Genomic DNA, 24360 nt, shown 5'->3' with positions numbered 1-24360 from the left:
TCAATCCCATATACTATGTTCTTACAAAAAAGTTTAGAAATTCTCTAGTACAGCCAATATTACAAAAAGTTATGCTTCTCAAATATGCCCTCTCGTGGTCAAACTAGCACTAACTAGCATTAATGGCAACAATGGCTGACAATTATATAACGTGCCATAGAATTCTGAGGCAGCCCGCAAGGTGTGTTGCAGTATAACACAACTTTTACAGGAAGAACCACTGTATGTGGGTGCATGTGCGTTTGTGTTGTATCTTACTATTTTGCTCTGTCCCCCAGGCTCTGGAGTGTGAGTATGTTAGCTCCCACCTCCACCTGTGGATCGACCTGATCTTTGGGCACTGCCAGCAGGGACCAGCCGCTGTAGAGTCCCTTAACACATTCCACCCCTACTTCTACGCCCAGAGAGGGAAAGGGACACGGGGTCAGGATGCACTCAGAGACCCCCTTATCAAGAGCACCATCCAGGGATACGTCAATAACTTTGGACAGGTTCCCAAACAGGTAGGAAGGAGAGAAGCCTTGACCATCTACCATTACACATATCTAGTAGTTACTGGTTGTAGAAATTGGGTATATTTCAGTTGGCTCTTGATTTGTGCCAGATTTAGCCAGTGATGGCCAAAGTGAGGGTTGTCTCTATGAATGACCTCTACCCTTTGACCCTCAGCTGTTCAACAAGCCCCACCCTCCTCGTGCCGGCTCCAAAAAGGAGGGATCAGCACCCGCCCAGCCAACTCCCTTTTTCTTCAGACTGGACAAGCTCAAACCCTCCATTCAACCATTCAAAGGTAAAGTTCCAATTATAAAACTATCATAACGTTACTCAAACCCTCTGTACCACCCTCAACACTGTCTAGCACTATTCAATCCCAACAAACCGTATCCAAGCACTTCCCTAACAATACCCAAAAACAGTAGAATCAGGAGTGCTGTGCTTTACTTTTCTGGCTTTATTGTCCCTGTGGAGAATTGTTTTTGCAGTACTATGTGGAAATCACAGAAGGCTGCTGAGAGGAGGACGTCTCATAATAATGAATGGAATGGTATCAAACCCATGGAAACCATGTGCTTGATGAGTTCGATTACCATTCCAAAAATTCAGTTCCAGCCATTGCTATGAGCCCGTCCTCCCCAATTAAGGTGCCACCAATCTCCTGTGAATATTTAAAAGGCATTACAAAGAACTAGACTTGTATACAGAAGTGCGCGCGTATGCAGTGTGTGTACGCAAGAAAGACTCCTGTATTTAATCATTTTCATTCACCTTATTATTTCAAAATAACGTTTTTGTACCTCAATTATTTTATCTAACAGCGTTCCTCAATTATTTTATATGCTAGATGGGCCAGGTCCATAGGGAGCAATAGGAAGAGGTTGGCTAGACACTCTTCATAGGGTAATTTACCCAGACGGACTTAGAAACAGCACACACACACAGATCTGCTACTACGGACCTACAGTATGGAGATGGACCCACCAGCGAAGTCTTGCTTAATAATCGGAATAGCCATTCTGAAGGAGATGAGCTGAATGTGTGTGTATTTTGAGGCGATTCATACCTTCCTGCATATTACATCTCATAGTGTTGCCTGATCAAGAAGCATGTAGAGATGAATAGAGAGAAAGATATTAAGGTGATATTATTAAGGGTAATGCTGAAACATTCTCCAGGCTCTTTCTGCTTCCAGGGGATTTCGAAGGTAAAGGTGGCGATAGGAAAATAAAGATTTTTCCCATCCAGGTTGGAGCAGATCAATTAAAGGCACAATTACAGGAAGCCAGATACACCTTTATAAGGATCAGGATGTTTGTGTATGTGTACCCCCTAGGGCAGGGTGGCAGTGTATGGTCTGCAATGCAATATGGGATATTAATTGAATTGAATGAAATTCAGCAGAAGTTGGGAAACTCTCTGTAATGTGATTGTTTTGAAGTAGGACAACTATTATTATTTTCCCAGGTAATTTGATCCATATACTTGGTGGTAGGTGGCAGAGAATAAGTGTAGCCGATACTACGCCACCTAAGTTTACTAAGGAACTCTTTCCATAAAAATATAGCACACAGATACAAACAATCTGGTGGGAGCTTGCAACCTGGTTCACACAGACTGGAGGCCGAGCCTGAAATAACGTCAGGAGATTTTATGGAGTTTTTATTTATTTACCTTTATTTAACTAGGCAGGTCAGTTAAGAACAAATTCTTATTTTCAATGACGGCGGCCTAGGAACAGTGGGTTAACTGCCTTGTTCAGGGGCAGAACAACATATTTTACCTTGTCAGCTCGGGGATTCGATCTTGCAACCTTTCGGTTATTAGTCCAACCTCTAACCAATAGGTTACCTGCCGCCCGTAACGAGTTCTAGGGGAGTCGTATAAGGGCCACTCGTAACATCCATATAACTGCATGACAGAGAAAACTGGTGACAGTATGATTGTCTGAATCACTGAATAACTCGGTCTATCAGTCTATATTATATCGTCAGGAATAACAGAAATTCAACCGGCTCAAGGACTAAACTTACTCAAATCAAAATGGTGCCAAATACTAAAGAAAAAACTATTCAAATCAATAGCTAAATTTAAACAAATGTTATTTGCGTAACCCTGGTTCTGATAATATGTGCGAGATATCTCACTATGGGGATTTGCTTTAGTGGATTCTCTAACTGAAGTACCAATCACAGTCTGTTGGAGACAGACTGGTCATTCTCTATCATGCCTCTCTTCATTGTGCTCTAGCGAGCACAGTGAAATATCTCACTCATATTATCATAGAACCATGGTTATGCAAGTAAACCTACGTTCTATTTAAAATATATTGTTTCGATATCTCACTATGGGGATATAGACTACCCCGTATCGAGACATGCTCTCCAAAGCCAGACTATTTCCAACACTATCACCCTTCAGAAGCTCTGACACTAAGGAAGTATGCACCAACAAAAGTGCAGGGAGAGGTGCAGGTAAAAACCTCATAAATGTATCAGGTGTGGTTCAAATAGGTGAGGTGAGGACGGCTCATAATAATGGAACGGAATGAATGGAATGGCATCAACACATGGAAAGCATGTGTTTGTTGTATTTGATACCATTGTGGACTGATCTGTTGTGTAGCTCACTCGCTTGCAGGCGGGCAGGCGGTAAAGCGGCACAGAAGGAGAGGTATTACCACTCCGCACTTTCCAACGGCTGTCAGGAAGCCTCAAGCGCAATAGAAAATTCCCAAGACTGGGCTAAAGGCCTGGAGACTAGGCACCTGGAGACTAGGCGCAAGCGATGCGCATACTCTACCAATGACATGCGCAGACCAGCTGGCTGGAGTGTTTACAAACATATTCAATCTCTCCCTCTCCCTATCCCAGTCTTCTGTCCCCACATGATTCAATATGTCCACCATTGTTCCTGTACCCATGAAAGCAAAGGTAACTGAACTAAATGACTATCGCCCCGTAGCACTCACTTCTGTCATCATGAAGTGCTTTGAGAGGCTAGTTAAGGATCATATCACCTCTACCTTACCTGATACTCTAGACCCACTTTAATGTGCATATAGCCCCAATAGATCCACAGACGATGCAATTGTCACCATAATGCACACTGCCGTATCCCATCTGGACAAGAGGAATACCTATGTAAGAATGCTGGTCATTGACTATAGCTCAGCATTCAATACCATAGTACCCTCCAAGCTCATCATTAAGCTTGGGGCCCTGAGTCTGAACCCTGCCCTGTGCAACTGGGTCCTGGACTTCCTGACGGGCCAGCCCCAGGCAGGGAAGGTTGGAAACAACACCCCCACTTCGCTGATGCTTAACACAGGGACCCCACAAGGGTGCGTGCTCAGCCCCCTCCTGTACTCCTTGCTCACCCATGACTGCATGGCCACGCATGCCTCCATTTCAATCATTACGTTTACAGACGACACAACAGTTGTAGGCCTGATTACCAACAATGACGAGAAAGACTATAGAGAGGAGGTGAGGACCCTGGCGGAGTGGTGCCAGGAAAATAACCTCTCCCTCAACGTCAACAAAATGAAAGAGCTGATCGTGGACTTCAGGAAACAGCAGAGACAGCAGTGGAGAAGGTGTTCGGCACACAGAGAGTGTGGTGAAGAAGGCGCAACAGCATCTCTTCAACCTCAGGAGGCTGAAGAAATTCGGCTTGGCCCCTAAGATCCTCAAACTTTAACAGATGCACAATTGAGAGCATCCGCTCGAGCTGTATTTCCACCTGGTACGGCAACAGCACTGCCCACAACTCTCCCCAACACATCTCCCCAACACATGTCACAGGACGGCCGAAAAGATCATCAAGGACATCAACCACCCGAGCCACGTCCTGTTCACCCTGCTACCATCCAGAAGGTGAGGTCAGTACAGATGAATCAAAGCTGGGACCAAGAGACTAAAAAACAGCTTCTATCACAAGGAAATCAGACTATAGCCATTGACTATAGTCAATAGCCATCACTAGCCTGCACCTTAGAGGCTCCTGCCCAATATACATTGACATGGAATCACTGGTCACTTTATAAATGGAACACTAGTCACTGTAATAATGTTTACATACTGCTTTACTCATTTCAAATGTATATACTGTATTCTATTCTACTGTATTTTAGTCAATGCCACGTCCACATTGCTCGTCCTAATATTTATATATTTTTTAACTCCGTTCTTTTACTTTAGACTTGTGTGTATTGTTGTGAATTGTTAGATATTACTGCACTGTTGGAGCTAGGAACACAAGCATCTCACTACACCTGCAGTAACATCTGCTAAATATGTGTATGTGACCAATACAATTTCATGTGATTTGATATAACCATACTGTGTAACTATCAGAGCCTGCATGACAGGCCAAGATAGTGGTTTAAACGGACTTTGGCAGAAATTATCTATTCAGGTCATATCACTTCTCAGAAATCCTGTCTTAGGTCAGTTAGGATCACCACTTTATTTTAAGAATGTGAAATGTGAGAATAATAGTAGAGAGAATGATTTACTTCAGCTTTTATTTCTTTCATCACATTCCCAATGGGTCAGAAGTTTACATACACTCAATTAGTATTTGGTAGCATTGCCTTTAAATTGTTTAACTTGGGTCAAACGTTTTGGGTAACCTTCCACAAGCTTCCCACAATAAGTTGGGAGAATTTTGGCCCATTCCTCCTGACAGAGCTGGTGTAACTGAGTCAGGTTTGTAAACCTCCTTGCTCGCAAACACGTTTTCAGTTCTGCCCACAATTTTTCTATAGGTTTGAGGTCAGGGCTTTGTGATGGCCACTCCAATACCTTGACTTTGTTGTCCTTAAGCCATTTTGCCACAACTTTGGAAGTATGCTTGGGGTCATTGTCCATTTGGAAGACCCATTTGCGACCAAGCTTTAACTTCCTGACTGATGTATTGAGATGTTGCTTCAATATATCCACATACTCTTCCTCCTCATGATGCCATCTATTTTGTGAAGTGCACCAGACCCTCCTGCAGCAAAGCACCCCCACAACATTATGCTGCAAACCCCATGCTTCACGGTTGGAATGGTGTTCTTCGGCTTGAAAGCCTCCCCCTTTTTCCTCCAAACATAAGAATGGTCCTAATGGTCAAACAGTTCTATTTTTGTTTCTTTAGACCAGAAGACATTTCTTCAAAAAGTATGATCTTTGTCCCCATGTGCAGTTGCAAACCGTAGTCTGGCTTTTTTATGGTGGTTTTGGAGCAGTGGCTTCTTCCTTGCTGAGTGGCCTTTCAGGATATGTCGATATAGGACTTGTTTTACTGTGAACATAGACATTTCTATACCTGTTTCCTCCAGCATCTTCATAAGGTCCTTTGCTGCTGTTCTTGGATTGATTTGCATTTTTCACACCAAAGTACGTTCACCTCTAGGAGACAGAACGCGCCTCCTTCCTGAGTGGTATGATGGCTGCGTGGTCCCATGGTGTTTATACTTGCGTACTATTGTTTGTACAGATGAATGTGGTACCTGCAGGCATTTGGAAATTGCTCCCAAGGATGAACCAGACTTGTGGAGGTCTACAATTGGCTGATTTCTTTTGAGTTTCCCATGATGTCAAGCGAAGAAGCACTGAGTTTGAAGGTAGGCCTTGAAATACATCCACAGGTACACCTCCAATTGACTCAAATTATGTCAATTAGCTTATCAGAAACTTCTAAAGCCATGACATAATTTTCTGGAATTTTCCAAGCTGTTTAAAGGCACAGTCAACTTAGTGTATGTATACTTCTGACCCACTGGAATTGTCATACAGTGAATTATGAATAAAATAATCTGTCTGTTAACAATTGTTGGAAAAATTACTTGTGTCATACACAAAGTAGATGTCCTAACCGACTTGCCCGAACTATAGTTTGTTAACAATAAATTTGTGTGGTTGAAAAACGAGTTTTAATGACGCCAACCTAAGTGTATGTAAACGTCCGACTGTATGTGACATTGTGTTGTGTGACAAAACTGCACATTTTAGAGTGGCCTTGTATTGTCCAGGTGCACCTGTGTAATGATCATGCTGTTTAATTAGCTTCTTAATTTGCGACACCTGTCAGGTGGATGGATTATCTTGGCAAAGGAGAAATGCTCACTAACAGGGATATAAACAAATTTGTGCACAAAATGTGAGAGAAATAATATTTTTGGGCGCATGGACATTTCTGGGATCTTTTGTTTCAGCTCATGAAACATGGGACCAACCCTTTACATGTACCTTTTATGTTTTGTTCAGTATATTTACCAGTCTTATGGCTTGGGGATAGAATCTGTTCAGAAGCCTTTTGGTCCCAGACTTAGCGCTCCGGTACCGTTTACTGTGCGGTAGCAAAAGGAACAGTATATAACATGGGTGGCTGATGTCTTTGAAAATGTTTAGGGCCTTCCTCTGACACCATCTGGTATAGAGGTCCTGGACGACAGGGAGTACGGCCCCGAGTAATGTACTGGGCCGTGCGCACTACCCTTTGTAGCGCCTTGCGGTCGGATGACGAGCAACTGCCATACCAAGTGGTGATGAAGCCAGTCAATATGCTCTCAATGGTGCAGCTGTATAACTTTTTGAGGATCTAAAGGGCCCATGCCACTTTTTTTCAGGGAGAGTGAGAAGAGGCATAGTTGTGCCCACTTCATGACTGTGTTGTTGTGTTTGGACCATGATAGGTCCTTAGGTATGTAGGGGGTAGATCAGCTATAATTTTGCAGATTGATAAAAGTCACAATCTGTAATTGTCTGCATCATTTCCAATCCCCCAGATATATTATTTTGGAAATATATATTATTTGAAATATATATTTCCTTTGTTATTTTCACCTAACCCTACCCTAATTGGAGTAAACTAATGTACAACAATACTTCTATTTCTAGCTTATTCATACTATATACATTTTACGGACACAGTATATTTTACATTAGATATCTTTTGTTTGTTTTTAGTCCAAGCATTCAGCTACCCTCAACCCATCCCATTAATCTCTGAAGAACCTCCAGTTTTAATTTCTAGCTGCCATATATTTTTCCACTGTGCTGTGCTGAAGCTTTCTATTCTCATAGTTTCTACAGATTGTAAATCACCCAGCATTCTATTTGCAGAGTCAGCTTCAAGTAACTGTTTTTCAGCAATTCCCGAACCTGCGACCAAAAACAAGCTACATATGGGCAGTACCAAAACAAGTGATTTAATAATTCTGTCTCTTTGCAGCACTATACAGTACCAGTCAAAAGTTTGGACACGCCTTCTCATTCAAGGGTTTTTCTACATTGTAGAATAATAGTGAAGACATCAAAACTATGAAATAACACATATGGAATCATGTAGTAACCAAAAAAAAGTGTTAAACCTCTTGAAGCGCTGATCCCGTAATCGGGATCAACATCCAGCGAAAAATCAGAGCGCCATATTCATAACCAAATGTAATAATTTCTGTTTCTCAAACATAGGACTATTTTACACCGTTTTATAGATACACTTCTCCTGAATCGAACCACGTTGTCCGATTTCAAAAGGCTTTACAGCGAAAGCAAAACATTACATTATGTTAGGAGAGTACATTGTCAAAATAGCCACACCGCCATTTTCCGACCAACCACATGCATCACAAATAACCAAAACACAGCTAAATGAAGCACTAACCTTTGACAATCTTCATCAGATGACACTCCTAGGACATCATGTTACACAATACATGCATTCTTTTGTTCGATAAAGTTCATATTTATATATAAAAACAGCATTTTACATCGGCGCGTGATGTTCAGAAAATATTTTCCCTCAAATGCATCCGGTGAATTAGCGCTACAATTTACTAAATTACTATTCAAAAACATTTTTAAAATGTAATATTGTGATTCAAAGAATTATAGATTAACATCTCGTGAATGCAACCGCATTGCCAGATTTAAAAATAACTTTACTGGGAAATCACACTTTGCAATAAACGAGGTGCTGTGCTCAGAAAAATAGGCTAGGCGATACAGGTTAGCTCCATCTTGGAACCATCTAAAATCAAATATACTATTGTAAATATTCCCTTACCTTTGATTATCTTCATCAGAAGGCACTTCCAGGAATCCCAGGTCCACAACAAATGTAGTTTTGTTCGAAAAAGTTAATAATTTATGTCCCAATAGCTCCTTCTTGTTAGCGCGTTCCGATGGCTACTCAAAATGTACTGAAGCGCGCGGGACTTGTCGTCACGAATGTGCAAAAAATATATATTTCCGTTTGTTCAAACATGTCAAACGTTGTATAACATAAATCTTTAGGGCTTTTTTCAATCAGAGTTTCAATAATATTCAAGGCGGATGATTGCATTGTCTTACTAAATGTTTCGGAACGAAAGGGTACCCACGGACGCCCGCATCATAGTAGTAATGGCCCTCCCCCTATGACCAACTTTCCAGGCCTCTCGTTCGGTCAGTTTTTACCGGAGAAGACTCAAACCACTTTGTAAAGACTGTTGACATCTAGTGGAAGCCTTAGGAAGTGCTCAATGAATCCTAACTCACGGTGTGTTTCATAGGCAAAGACTTGAAAGTGATTCCACAAATCAGAATTCCACTTCCTGTTAGGCTCTGTCTCGGGGTTTTGACTGCCATATGAGTTCTGTTATACTCACAGACACCATTCAAACAGTTTTAGAAACTTTAGAGTGTTTTCTATCCCAATCTACTAATTATATGCATAGCCTAGCTTCTGAGTTTGAGTAGGAGGTCATTTAAAATGGGCACGTATTTTTTTCAAAATTTGCTGTTGCGCCCCCTATCCTTAATGTGCGTCAAGAGGTTTTAATAAACAAATCAAAATATATTTTATATGAGATTCTTCCAAGTAGCTTTACCTGGAACACTTTTCCAACAGTCTTGAAGGAGTTCCCACATATGCTGAGCACTTGTTGGCTGCTTTTCCTTCACTCTGCGGTCCAACTCATCCCAAAGCAATTGAGTTGAGGTCAGATGATTGTGGCGGGCAGGTCATCTGATGCATCACTCCATCACTCTCCACTAATATGCCCAATCTCTTATTGTCCGAGTGTGACTCCCTCCCCATGGGTTACTGCAAGCAGTGTTGCCAGCACTGCCACTACCTGGGTGGGGGTACTCCACTGGAATTCCCACCAGTTAGGTACAAGGTCATCAAGGTTCTCATTAGCAGCTTTGAGAAAATCCTTGAATATTATGCTCAGCCTTCCGGGGGCTTTGGTTTTTGGACCTACCCTGCCAGGCAGGCTCAGACTCTTGAGGGGGTGGTGCTGCTTTAGTGGGTCTCTGCATTCACCTTTCTGTCATGGCTGCATAGCCCTATAAAACAGATAAGGACTTCTACTTAGTGGTTGGGTCACGCAAGTGGGTGTCTAGGATATGATAGGACAAAAATAAACAAACTGTACAGTTGTATTTTTATTTGAAAATGTATGTTCCATATCAGCACAAAAGTGAAGACTCTCGCTCTGTCACAACTCCTGCTCTCAGACAAACATGGGCTCTGGCATTTGCAACCATGTTCCTTACTCAAAACACACAGCCATCCCATCTTCCAACACACCTGCTTCACCTTCTTTCTTACGCATGTCACACTTCTGCCGCATGGCAACGACAGAGTGCCCAGACAACTCCTTGGGTGTCACAGGGGCATCCAGGGGCTAGACAGGCTTAACCTCTCTAGTACATGTGGGACGAACTCGTCCCACCTACGTAACAGCCACTGAAATCCAGTGGCGCGATTTTTGAATCGTTAGAAATGCTATAACTTCAATTTCTCAAACATATGACTATTTCACAGCTATTTAAAGACAAGAATCTCGTTAATCTAACCCCACTGTCCGATTTCAAAAAGGCTTTACAACAAAAGCAAAACATTAGATTATGTCAGCAGAGTACCCAGCCAGAAATAATCACACAGCCATTTTTCAAGCTAGCATATCATGTCACATAAACCCAAACCACAGCTAAATGCAGCACTAACCTTTTATAATCTTCATCAGATGACACACCTAGGACATTGTGTTATACAATACATGCATGTCTGTTCAATCAAGTTCATATTTATATCAAAAACCAGCTTTTTACATTAGCATGTGACGTTCAGAAAAAGCATAACCACCGCAAACTTCCGGTGAATTTACTAACAGTTTGCTAAATTACTCACGATAAACGTTCACAAAAAGCATAACAATTATTTTAAGAATTATAGATACATTACCCCTCTATGCACTCGATATGTCCGATTTTAAAATAGCTTTTCGGATGAAGCACATTTTGCAATAATCTAAGTACATAGCCCGGCATTACAGGGCTAGCTATTTAGACACCCACCCAGGTCAGCCTCCACCAAAATCACATTTCCTATAAGAAAGATGTTCTTACCTTGCTTGTTCTTCATCAGAATACACTGCCAGGACTTCTACTTCAATAACAAATGTTGGTTTGGTCCCAAATAATCCATCGTTATGTTCCAACAGCGACGTTTTGTTCGTGAGTTCTAGAATGCTTTTTCGCGGTGTCGCGCATGGCGCATTGGCGTGTCAAAAATGTCTAAATATTCCATTACCGTACTTCGAAGCATGTCAACCGCTGTTTAAAACCAATTTTTATGCCATTTATGTCATAGAGAAGTGTTAATATTCCGACCGGGAGTATGCATTGAGCCTAAACAGCCGAATAAAATTTCTCCTCAGAAGCGACTCATGCACGCGCATCATTGAAAGGTCCTCCGAGCATCCACTTACAAAAGGCGATAATATATTTCAACCTGAGGTTCCCTCGTAAACCTTCAGTTATTTCGCGGGCTCTGAGAGCCTATTGGAGCCCTGGGAATTGTCACGTTACAGCTAAGATCCTTACTTTTCAATAAAAAGAGGTAAGACGCACGACTCCTTGTCAGACAGGGTACTTCCTGCTTGAAACCTTGTCAGGTTTTTGCCTGCCATAGGAGTTCTGTTATACTCACAGACACCATTCAAACAGTTTTAGAAAATTCAGAGTGTTTTCTATCCAAACCTGAACAATAATATGCATATTCTAGCTTCTGAGTTGGTGTAGGAGGCCGTTAAAAATGGGAACATATTTTTTCCAAAATTCTCAATACTGCCCCCTATACCAAACAGGTTAACCGAAGTGCCCTCCCACTAACACCAGGCTCATGGTTCAACCATAGCCTTTGATGGCGCTATGGGAAGCACGGCAGTTAAGGTCTGTAATCATATGGATCTCATCCGTGTTGGGTTGAGGTGGTCAGGCAGAGATGGCTCCACCGAAAAAGTGTAAAAACCCAGATTTCTCCATTCCTACTATGTCCAGGAAAGTGGCGCCCTTACCTGGATCTTGCTGGAGAGGGCCTTGTACCATGAGCTCTTGGCCTCCCTGAGACAAGCTGGTATCTTGGGAAGCAGTTGCATGACAGGGGCCGAACCGAATGGAAGTCTCTTCCCATTGTACAGATTCATTAAGCAATTCTGGTCCCACAAGGCAGCCGGCCACTCGATGCCGAGTTTGGCTGTGGCTCACTTGAAAACGTCAAAGAGACCAAATTCCAGGAGGGGAGATTTGCAGCTCCTCTGTCCTGGGGGCAGGGAGACAGGGATTAGAGGTGGTGGAAGATAGGTGTCTTCACCCACCATCTCAGTTTCAAAGTTGAGGATACGCACAAGATTAATCCCATCATTGTCCTTGTCATCCCCTAGCTCGCCATCCCTTGGCACCAAGTCATCAGACAGTGAGGGGGTGGAATCAAGGCTATCCATAACCTCGCCCCAACTGGGCTTGGCTGTGGGAGACTGAGCCTCCACCTCAGCCGGTGGCTTAGAAGCGAGGGAGGGGTTAGAGATAGTGTAGCATTTGAGCCTCCTTCTCAAACCCGCTCTAGTCATTACTTTACAATGCTTGCTGGACTCGGGATGTCCAGTGCTGCCTGATCATGTTCCCGTCCCAGGCAATCGATGCACAGAAGGTGAAAATCCTACCCAGCAATCATAGAACCGCAAGCACAAGAGTGATGGGGTTTCAAGTGCCTAGGTAGGTTCACTCTGGGATGGGGCAGCAGTAGCCATTGTACAGGGCAGGGCTTGCAGATATGAAGACACCTGTTAGGTGTGAGCAAGCTAGCTAGAATCCTTGTGGCTAATACTAGCTAGGGTAAGCACCGTCTGAATGCTAAGTCACGAGGCTAGTAATGTGTTAGCTAGCTAGCAGTTACCTTGTGGCCAAGGTGTGCTGTAGCTAGTAAGGTGCTAGCCGAAGGGAACCTTGTGGGGGCTGTTCTCTTTTGGGTAGATATACTCCCATTACGTAGAGCCGTGAGGCAACAAGTTGGTATTAATAACACAAACGAGTAAATGTAGGTGAAAATTACATGACAAAAGGGAAAAAGCAATAGTACCATGTTGCAGGTAGTAATGCTGGTGTTGTTAGTTAGCTTTCCAGCTACCTGGGCAAGTTAGTTCGGTGAGGGCTAACCAAGTCTCGATAGCTAGCCTGTGACTCTCGGCACCACCAGAGACTGAAAATGAATTCTACTCGAAGCAAAACATTCCTTTTGGTCAGTACCGACTACATTCGGTAGTGTCAACCTCGCGGTTTGCCAGAGAACAGTTCAGTAGGAGACAGAAATCATTCTGAGGAGAGCTTCAGGAGCATTCGAGAACTCTTTGCAAGGAAGAGAGGCGAGAATGACCAGAGTCGCGTCTTATGAAGAGGAGAGGGGCTCAACTCATTTGTTACTCGACCCGTCTGTCTCCAACAGACGCTGTGATTGGTACCTCAGTTAGAGAATCGGATAGAGTGAATCCCCATAGTGAGATATCGAAACGATATATGTGACTCGATTCAGGAAACTAGGTGTATGTCGCAAGTCACCACTTCACAGGAGAGCCGTTTGAACGTAAACACATTTTTTTAATCAAAATGCGTTTTTTGGCAGAAATGCCTTTTCGAACATGTGAACCTTCATGTGCTTTAATAACAAACTTATATGCCATCCGTAGATTATGAGATTTGTTGGTTAAAAACTTCTTAGGGATAGGCGTCCCGCTATCTGGGAGCCTTCCCTGTAGCTCAGTTGGTAGAGCATGGTGTTTGCAACGCCAGGGTTGTGGGTTCGATTCCCACGGGGGGCCAGCACAGAAAACATTTTATGAAATTGTATGAAATGTATGCATTCACTACTGTAAGTCGCTCTGGATAAGAGCGTCTGCTAAATGACTAAAATGTAATGTAAATGTAAATGAATTACATAGAACCCATAGCTTTCCATTATAAAATCCAGTTGGTTTTTCCTTAAAATTTTGCCTGCCATATCAATTGTGTTTTAGTCTGAGACATTTTTTTTAAAATTTCTAGAAGCTTCAAAGTGTTTTCTATCCAATGCTACCAATTATATGCATATCCTGGCTTCTGGGCCTGAGTAACATGATAGCTAAAGAGATGGAGAAAACACTTGTCTCCGGATTACATCTTCAAACTAAGGTTAACTGTGGTATGGCATTCCTGACAGGGAGATGCGTTCATGATGCATGTTGATGTATACAGGTAAGATAGCGCTAGCTAGCTACACTTTCAGGTATTACACATTTCTAATTTTGACAGAAAGTGGTTTCATTTCAAGCTAATGTGTACTGTTAGCTAGCTAGCTAACGTTAGTTGGGTGGCTCCCTAGCTGACGTTATTATTTGTTTCCCAGAGCCGTTTGTTTTTCTAGTTAGAGCCTAATGTTAGCTAGCTAACAATGGACCTGGTTGGTTAGCCCCCAGCACTGTGGCATTGTTGGCACATTGTTCATTGTTGCTTGGCTCGTTAGCTGGCTCATTGGCTAACATTACATGACGTGTGTGATCTTAAACGTTGTTTACCTGTTTGGTTTTATTTATTTTTTAACAATATGTTTATTGTTTTTTCTTCTTTAAAACTTCTTATGGATCAAATCCCGTTAACGGGATCGATTTGACAACATCTGGTGAAATTGCAAAGCGCGAAATTCAAAAGCAATTATTAGAAATATTTCACTTTCATACATTCACAAGTGCAATACACCAAATTAAAGCTTAACGTCTTGTTAATCTAGCCACCGTGTCAGATTTCAAAAAGGCTTTACGGCGAAAGCAAACCATGCAATTATCTGAGGACAGAGCCCAGAATACCAATACATGAAAATCAGATTTCAACCCGCCAGGCGCGACACAAAACTCAGAAATAACGATATAATTCATGCCTTACCTTTGAAGAGCTTCTTCTGTTGGCACTCCAATATGTCCCATAAACATCACAAATGGTCCTTTTGTTCGATTAATTCCATCTTTATATCTCCAAAATGTCAATTTATTTGGCACGTTTGATTTAGAAACACACCGATTCCAACTCGCCCAGCATGACTACAAAATATCTAATAAGTTACCTGTTTACGTTGTACAAACATATCAAACAACTTTCCTAATCCAACTTTAGATATTTTAAAACGTAAATAATCAATAAAATTTAAGATGGGATAAACTGTGTTCAATACCGGATAAAAACAACATGAAGCGCATGACCTGGAGCGCGCATCAAAACAGTATAGTCCATTCGGCTGGACCCTCGTTCTGAATAGCAGTACTTATTCATTTCTCTAAAGAAAAACATCAACCAATTTATAAAGACTGTTGACATCTAGTGGAAACTATAGGAACTGCAAGGATATTTCTATTAAAACGGACTTGCCATAGAAAACCAATGGACAACAGATTGACCTAAAAAATAAAAATCCCTGTATGGATTGTGCCAAATCAGTTCTGTTATACTCACAGACATTATTCAAATAGTTTTAGAAACTTCAGAGTGTTTTTTTATCCAAATCTACTAATAATATGCATATCCTAGCTTCTGGGCCTGAGTAGCAGGCAGTTTACTTTGGGCATGCTTTTCATCCGGACGTGAAAATACCGCCCCCTATCCCAGAGAGGTTTTAACAAGATCAAATCAAATGTATTTATATAGCCCTTCTTACATCAGCTGATATCTCAAAGTGCTGTACAGAAACCCAGCCTAAAACCCCAAACAGCAAGCAATGCAGGTGTAGAAGCACGGTGGCTAGGAAAAACTCCCTAGAAAGGCCAAAACCTAGGAAGAAACCTAGAGAGGAACCAGGCTATGAGGGGTGGCCAGTCCTCTTCTGGCTGTGCCGGGTGGAGATTATAACAGCACATGGCCAAGATGTTCAAATGTTCATAAATGACCGGCATGGTCAAATAATAATAAGCATAGTAGTTGTCGAGGGTGCAACAAGTCAGTAACACAAGAGTAAGTGTCAGTTGGCTTTTTCATAGCCAATCTTTGAGAGTATCTCTACCGCTCCTGCTATCTCTAGAGAGTTGAAAACAGCAGGTCTGGGACAGGTAGCACGTCCAGTGAACAGGTCAGAGTTCCAGCAGGTCTGGGACAGCAGGTCTGGGACAGGTAGCACGTCCGGTGAACAGGTCAGGGTTCCATAGCCGCAGGCAGAACAGTTGGAACTGGAGCAGCAGCACGCCAGGTGGACTGGGGACAGCAAGGAGTCATCAAGCCAGGTAGTCCTGAGGCATGGTCCTAGGGCTCAGGTCCTCTGAGAGAAATAAAGAAAGAAAGAGAGAAAGAGAGAATTAGAGAGAACATATTTTAAATTCACACAGGACACTGGAAAAGACAAGAGAAATACTCCAGATGTGCCAGACTGACACTAGCCCCCCGACACATAACCTACTGCAGCATAAATACTGGAGCCTGAGACAGGAGGGGTCAGGAGAAACTGTGGCCCCATCCGATGAAACCCCCGGACAGGGCCAAACAGGTAGGATATAACCCCACCCACTTTGCCAAAGCACAGCCCCCACACCACTGGAGGGATATCTCCAACCAGCAACTTACCATCCCGAGACAAGGCAGAGTATAGCCTACAAAGATCTCTGCCACGGCACAAACCAAGGGGGGGCGCCAACCCAGACAGGAAGACCACGTCAGTGACTCAACCCACTCAAGTGACGCACCTCTCCCAGGGACGGCATGGAAGAGCCCCAGTAAGCCAGTGACTCAGCCCCTGTAATAGGGGTAGAGGCAGAGAATCCCAGTGGAGAGAGGGGAACCGGCCAGGCAGAGAAAGCAAGGGCGGTTCGTTGCTCCAGCCTTTCCGTTCACCTTCACACCCCTGGGCCAGACTACACTTAATCATAGGACCTACTGAAGAGATGTGTCTTCAGTAAAGACTTAAAGGTTGAGACTGAGTCTGCGTCTCTCACATGGGTAAGCAGACTATTCCATAAAAATGGAGCTCTATAGGAGAAAGCCCTGCTTCCAGCTGTTTGCTTAGAAATTCTTGGGACAATTAGGAGGCCAGCGTCTTGTGACCGTAGCGTACGTGTAGGTATGTACGGCAGGACCAAATCAGAAAGATAGGTAGGAGCAAGCCCATGTAATGCTTTGTAGGTTAGCAGTAAAACCTTGAAATCAGCCCTTGCCTTAACAGGAAGCCAGTGTAGGGAGGCTAGCACTGGAATAATATGATCACATTTTTTGGTTCTAATCAGGATTCTAGCAGCCGTATTTAGCACAAACTGAAGTTTATTTATGCTTTATCCGGGTAGTCGGAAAGTAGAGCGTTGCAGTAGTCCAAACCTAGAAGTAACAAAGGCATGGATACATTTTTCTGTGTCATTTTTGGACAGAAAGTTTCTGATTTTTGCAATGTTACGTAGATGGAAAAAAGCTGTCCTTGAAACAGTCTTGATATATTCTTCAAAAGAGAGATCAGGGTCCAGAGTAACACCGAGGTCCTTCACAGTTTTATTTGAGATGACTGTACAACCATCCAGATTAATTGTCAGATTCAACAGAAGATCTCTTTGTTTCTTGGGACCTAGAACAAGCATCTCTGTTTTGTCCGAGTTTAAAAGCAGAAAGTTTGCAGCCATCCACTTCCTTATGTCTGAGACACAGGCTTCTAGCGAGGGCAATTTTGGGGCTTCACCATGTTTCATTGAAATGTACAGCTGTGTGTCATCCGCATAGCAGTGAAATTTAACATTATGTTTTCGAATGACATCCCCAAGAGGTAAAATATATAGTGAAAACAATAGTGGTCGTAAAACGGAACCTTGAGGAACACTGAAATTTACAGTTGATTTGTCAGAAGACAAACCATTCACAGAGACAAACTGATGTCTTTCCGACAGATAAGTTGTAAACCAGGCCAGGACTTGTTCATGTAGACCAATTTGGGTTTCCAATCTCTCCAAAAGGATGTGGTAATGGATGGTATCAAAAGCAGCACTAAGATCTAGGAACACGAGGACAGATGCAGAACCTCGGTCTGACGTCATTAAAAGGTAATGTACCACCTACACAAGTGCAGTCTCAGTGCTATGATGGTGTCTAAAACCAGACTGAAGCGTTTCATATACATTGTTTGTCTTCAGGAAGGCAGTGAGTTGCTGCGCAACAGCTTTTTCAAAAATGTTTGAGAGGAATGGAAGATTCGATATAGGCCGATAGTTTTTTATAATTTCTGGGTCAAGATTTGGCTTTTACAAGAGAGGCTTTATTACTGCCACTTTTAGTGAGTTTGGTACACATCCGGTGGATAGAGAGACGTTTATTATGTTCAACATAGGAGGACCAAGCACAGAAAGCAGCTCTTTCAGTAGTTTAGTTGGAATAGGGTCCAGTATGCAGCTTGAAGGTTTAGAGGCCATGATTATTTTCATCATTGTGTCAAGAGATATACACTGCTCAAAAAATAAAGGGAACACATAAAATACACAATGTAACTCCAAGTCAATCACACTTCTGTGAAATCAAACTGTCCACCTAGGAAGCAACACTGATTGACAATAAATTTCACATGCTGTTGTGCAAATGGAATAGACAACAGGTGGAAATTATAGGCAATTAGCAAGACACCCCCAATAAAGGAGTGGTTCTGCAGGTGGTGACCACAGACCACTTCTCAGTTCCTATGCTTCCTGGCTGATGTTTTGGTCACTTTTGAATGCTGGCGGTGCTTTCACTCTAGTGGTAGCATGAGACGGATTCTACAACCCACACAAGTGGCTCAGGTAGTGCAGCTCATCCAGGATGGCACATTAATGCGAGCTGTGGCAAGAAGGTTTGCTGTGTCTGTCAGCGTAGTGTGCAGAGCATGGAGGCGCTACCAGGAGACAGGCCAGTACATCAGGAGACGTGGAGGAGGCCGTAGGAGGGCAACAACCCAGCAGCAGGACAGCTACCTCTGCCTTTGTGCAGGAGGAGCACTGCCAGAGCCCTGCAAAATGACCTCCAGCAGGCCACAAATGTGCATGTGTCTGCTCAAACGGTCAGAAACAGACTCCATGAAGGTGGTATGAGGGCCCGACGTCCACAGGTGGGGGTTGTGCTTACAGCCCAACACCGTGCAGGACGTTTGGCATTTGCCAGAGAACACCAAGATTGGCAAATTCGCCACTGGCGCCCTGTGCTCTTCACAGATGAAAGCAGGTTCACACTGAGCACATGTGACAGATGTGACAGAGTCTGGAGACGCCGTGGAGAATGTTCTGCTGCCTGCAACATCCTCCAGCATGACCGGTTTGCGGTGGGTCAGTCATGGTGTGGGGTGGCATTTCTTTGGGGGGCTGCACAGCCCTCCATGTGCTCGCCAGAGGTAGCCTGACTGCCATTAGGTACCGAGATGAGATCCTCAGACCCCTTGTGAGACCATATGCTGGTGCGGTTGGCCCTGGCTTCCTCCTAATGCAAGACAATGCGAGACCTCATGTGGCTGGAGTGTGTCAGCAGTTCCTGCAAGAGGAAGGCATTGATGCTATGGACTGGCCCGCCCCTTCCCCAGACCTGAATCCAATTGAGCACATCTGGGACATCATGTCTTGCTCCATCCACCAATGCCACGTTGCACCACAGACTGTCCAGGAGTTGGCGCATGCTTTAGTCCAGGTCTGGGAGGAGATCCCTCAGGAGACCATCCGCCACCTCATCAGGAGCATGCCCAGGCGTTGTAGGGAGGTCATACAGGCACGTGGAGGCTACACACACTACTGAGCCTCATTTTGACTTGTTTTAAGGACATTACATCAAAGTTGGATCATCCTGTAGTGTGGTTTTCCACTTTAATTTTGAGTGTGACTCCAAATCCAGACCTCCATGGGTTGATAAATTGGATTTCCATTGATTATTTTTGTGTGATTTTGTTGTCAGCACATTCAACTATGTAAAGAAAAAAGTATTTAATAAGATTATTTCATTCATTCAGATCTAGGATGTGTTATTTTAGTGTTCCCTTTATTTTTTTGAGCAGTGTAGTACTAAAACACTTTAGTGTCTCCCTTGATCCTAGGTCCTGGCAGAGTTGTGCAGACTCAGGACAACGGAGCTTTGGAGGAATGCGCAAATTTAAAGAGGAGTCCGTAATTTGCTTTCTAATGATCATGATCTTTTCCTCAAAGAAGTTCATGAATTCATTACTGCTGAAGTGAAAGCCATCCTCCCTTGGGGAATGCTGCTTTTTAGTTAGCTTTGCAACTGTATCAAAAAGAAACTTTGGATTGTTCTTATTTTCCTCAATTAAGTTGGAAAAATAGGATGATCGAGCAGCAGTGAGGGGTCTTCGATACTGCACGGTACTGTCTTTCCAAGCTAGTCGGAAGACTTACAGTTTGATGTGGCACCATTTCCGTTCCATTTTTCTGGAAGCTTGCTTCAGAGCTCGTGTATTTTCTGTATACCAGGGAGCTAGTTTCTTATGACAAATGTTTTTAGTTTTTAGGGGTGCAACTGCATCTAGGGTATTGCGCAAGGTTAAATTGAGTTCCTCAGTTAGGTGGTTCACTGATTTTTGTCCTCTGACGTCCTTGGGCAGGCAGAGGGAGTCTGGAAGGGCATCAAGGAATCTTTGGGTTGTCTGAGAATTTATAGCATGACTTTTAATGATTATTTGTTGCGATTGCAAACGTAATAAAATGGTGGTCTGATAGTCCAGGATTATGAGGAAAAACATTAAGATCCACAACATTTATTCCATGGGACAAAGCTAGGTCCAGAGTATGACTGTGGCAGTGAGTAGGTCCAGAGACATGTTGGACAAAACCCACTGAGTCGATGATGGCTCCGAAAGCCTTTTGGAGTGGGTCTGTGGACTTTTCCATGTGAATATTAAAGTCACCAAAAATTAGAATATTATCTCTGATGACTACAAGGTCCGATAGGAATTCAGGGAACTCAGTGAGGACGCTGCATATGGCCCAGGAGGCCTGTAAACAGTAGCTTTAAAAAGTGATTGAGTAGTCTGCATAGATTTCATGACTAGAAGCTCAAAAGACGAAATCGTCGTTGTTGTTTTTTTTTTGTAAATTGAAATTTGCTATCGTAAATGTTAGCAACACCTCCGCCTTTGCGGGATGCGCGGGGGATATGGTCACTAGTGTAACCAGGGGGTGAGGCCTCATTTAACACAGTAAATTCATCAGGCTTAAGCCATGTTTCAGTCAGGCCAATCACATCAAGATTATGATCAGTGATTAGTTCATTGACTATAACTGCCTTTGAAGTGAGGGATCTAACATTAAGTAGCCCCACAATCTCTTTCAATAATGGCAGGAATGGAGGAGGTCTTTATACTAGTGAGATTGCTAAGGCGAACACCGCCATCTTTAATTTTGCCCAACCTAGGTCGAGGCACAGACACGGTCTCAATGGGGATAGCTGAGCTGACTACACTGACTGTGCTAGTGGCAGACTCCACTAAGCTGGCAGGCTGGCTAACAGCCTGCTGCCTGGCCTGCACCCTATTTCATTGTGGAGCTAGAGGAGTTAGAGCCCTGTCTATGTTCGTAGATATGGTGAGAGCACCCCTCCAGCTAGGATGGAGTCCGTCACTCCTCAACAGCCCAGGCTTGGTCCTGTTTGTGGGTGAGTCCCAGAAAGAGGGCCAATTATCTACAAATGCTATCTTTTGGGAGGGGCAGAAAACAGTTTTCAACCAGCGATTGAGTTGTGAGACTCTGCTGTAGAGCTCATCACTCCCCCTAACTGGGAGGGGGCCAGAGACAATTACTCAATGCCGACACATCTTTCTAGCTGATTTACATGCTGAAGCTATGTTGCGCTTGGTGACCTCTTGACTGTTTCATCCTAACATCGTTGGTGCCGACGTGGATAACAATATCTCTATACTCTCTACACTCGCCAGTTTTAGCTTTAGCCAGCACCGTCTTTAGATTAGCCTTAACGTTGGTGGCCTTGCCCCCTGGTAAACAGTGTATGATCGCTGGATGATTCGTTTTAAGTCTAATACTGCGGGTAATGGAGTCAGCAATGACTAGGGTTTTCAATTTTTCAGAGCTAATGGTGGGAGGCTTCGGCGTCTCAGACCCCATAACGGGAGGAGCAGAGACCAGAGAAATCTCGGCCTCTGACTCCGACTCGCTTAATGGGGAGAACCGATTGAAAGTTTCTGTCGGCTGAATAAGCGACACCGGTTGAGCATTCCTACAGCGTTTCCCTCCAGAAGCCATGAGAAAGTTGTCTGGCTGCGGGGACCGTGTGAGGGGGTTTATACTAACGTTACTATCTGTACTTACTGGTGGCACAGACGCTGTTTCATCCTTTCCTACACTGAAATTACCCTTGCCTAACAATTGCGTCTGAAGCTGGGCTTGCAGCACCGCTATCCTCGCCGTAAGGCGATCGTTCTCCTGTATATTATGAGTACAACGACTACAATTAGTAGGCATCATGTTCATGTTACTACTTAGCTTCGGCTGTTTGAAGTCCTGACGAACCATGTCCAGATAAAACCGCCGGGGTGAAAAAGTTGAATGAAAAAAGTTGAGTGAGGGAAAAACAAAAAATATACTGTAATCAAAAAGTAAAAACCGTGAAGTAGTCAGGTAGCAAAGTAAGATTGGCAACAAAACGCACAGCAGCACGTAAACAAGTCTGCAAGTTGTGACCGGAAAAACCTAGTTGAGGAAAAAAGATAGTTGAGGATAGTTGAGTCAAGAAACATAAGCAGAAATATTACATTAAAAAATAACAGCAAAAACCACATCAAAAGTTAACAGCAACAAAAAATATATATTTTTTAAATTATGAAGCATGTAAGACAAAACAAACGTGTTACAGAAGCATAAAACCACCAAAAGTCAATTTTACAGTGGTCTGATCCAATAGGATAGAACATATTTGGGACAAATTTCATTTGAAGCACAGCGCCACAAGCCAATCGGATATCTCACCACCACCCCATATGCACACAAAGCATAGTACACTAGCCAGAGTTCCCTTCATTCGCCAATATTTCACCCACCCAATCACACTGCTCAACAAAATCCCAAAATTGGCCCCAAACATTTTCAAAAGTGTCTTGTTTACCCATAACCGTATGTTATATTTTCTATTGTTAGGCAAGACGACATTGGGCAATACTAGGCCTGTTCACATTTTTCCAGGCAAGAGCTTTCAAGCGTTTTGCTTGCAACAAGCACATATCTATAAGTGTTTGTACTTGGTTCTTTAGATGAGGATTGATTGGGAACAACCCCAGGATAAACACTTTGGGATGGAGAGGCAATTTTACTGTAATATTACTGTAATTTTACTATAATATGTGATACCTCCTCCCAAAAATCTAGAAGTTTCTCACAGTCCCACAGACAATGAAACAAAGTCCATTTAGAGTGATTGTCACGTCCTGACCAGCAGAGGGAGTAATTGTATTATATTTGGTCAGGACGTGGCAGAGGGGTATTTGGTTCATATGGTTCGGGTTGTGTGTGTTATTTAAAGGGTGTTTGGTTTATGTAGTCTGGGGTTTGAGTAATTGTTCTAGTGTTGGTTTTCTATGGTTTTCTAGTCTGTCTATTTCTGTGTGGTTTGTGTGGTTCCCGATCAGGAACAGCTGTACATCGTTGTTCCTGATTCGGAGTCATATATTAGATGCTTGTTTTACCCTGGGGATTTGTGGGTAGTTGTATTTCACACTGCTGTTATTATTTAGCCTGTGAATCTGTCATTCTTTGTTTTCTTGATTTTTTTCCGTGTTCACGTTTATTTAATAAATTATAATGATGAGCACGCAACCCGCTGTGCCTTGGTCCTCTCTCTCCTACGTCAGCCGTTACAGTGATTGCACTTGTAGCGTATATCTGAAACTGTACTATTAAGCTTTTTTAACTTAGCAGGACATACATATGTTCGATTCAACCAATTGTATTGCAATAATTTTAGCCGAGTATTCAGTCTGTCAGAGCCTGAGTACATATATACTACTCCATTCATCCAAGACTATGTCCTCCCGAATATCTTTCTTCCAAGAGTTCCGTTTGTGCGCAGAGGATTCGATTGACTGGCTCAAACTTGAAATACCTGTTTAGATAATACCGAAAGCAACAGTTTGAAAAATTTCCGAAAAATAGGTCAAAGTTTAACTTTACATTGCTATTGCCAGTTCTTCAGCATTGCTCCGTTTCCACCCCTCTGCCTAGCTTCTCAAGAAACTGCTCTGCCTCGGCTGGTGTTTCAAAAATGTAGTAACGGGTCTCCCACGGCGATCCTAGGCATGCTGGAAAGATGACTCCATACCGGATAGCCTTAGCCCGTAGCCACTGCTTGACACTGTCGAAGCGTTTCTGCTGCTTGTGGACTGACTTCCATGGAGAGATTTGGGAAGAACATAACTTGCTGATTCTTGTAGAGTACTCTCCCTTTCACCCTGGCTGCATTCACCACGCGCATCTTATCTTTATAGTTTAAGAACATCATTATCAGAGCCCTCAGGGGTGCGTTGGGGTTGTATCGTGGGCCAGAATTCCGATGAGCTCTTTCAATGATAAAAGTAGAGCGGAGTGGCTCC

The 24360-nt window shown here is 43.2% G+C and overlaps 1 protein-coding gene across 2 annotated transcripts in view; it reads left to right on the top strand.

Moving 5' to 3' along the window:
- Positions 1–24360, top strand: part of wdfy4 (WDFY family member 4) — a 195701-nt gene that overhangs the window by 149131 nt on the left and 22210 nt on the right. For both annotated transcript variants that reach the window (XM_029697915.1, XM_029697914.1), the window contains exons 57-58: positions 279–503; positions 670–790. In XM_029697915.1, coding sequence (XP_029553775.1) covers positions 279–503; positions 670–790 — 346 coding nt within the window. The remainder of the gene's footprint in view (positions 1–278; positions 504–669; positions 791–24360) is intronic.

The sequence above is a fragment of the Salmo trutta genome, chromosome 18, assembly GCF_901001165.1.
Source record: "Salmo trutta chromosome 18, fSalTru1.1, whole genome shotgun sequence".
NCBI classification, from domain to species: domain Eukaryota; kingdom Metazoa; phylum Chordata; class Actinopteri; order Salmoniformes; family Salmonidae; genus Salmo; species Salmo trutta.
This window is presented reverse-complemented; position numbering and strand designations above follow the sequence as displayed.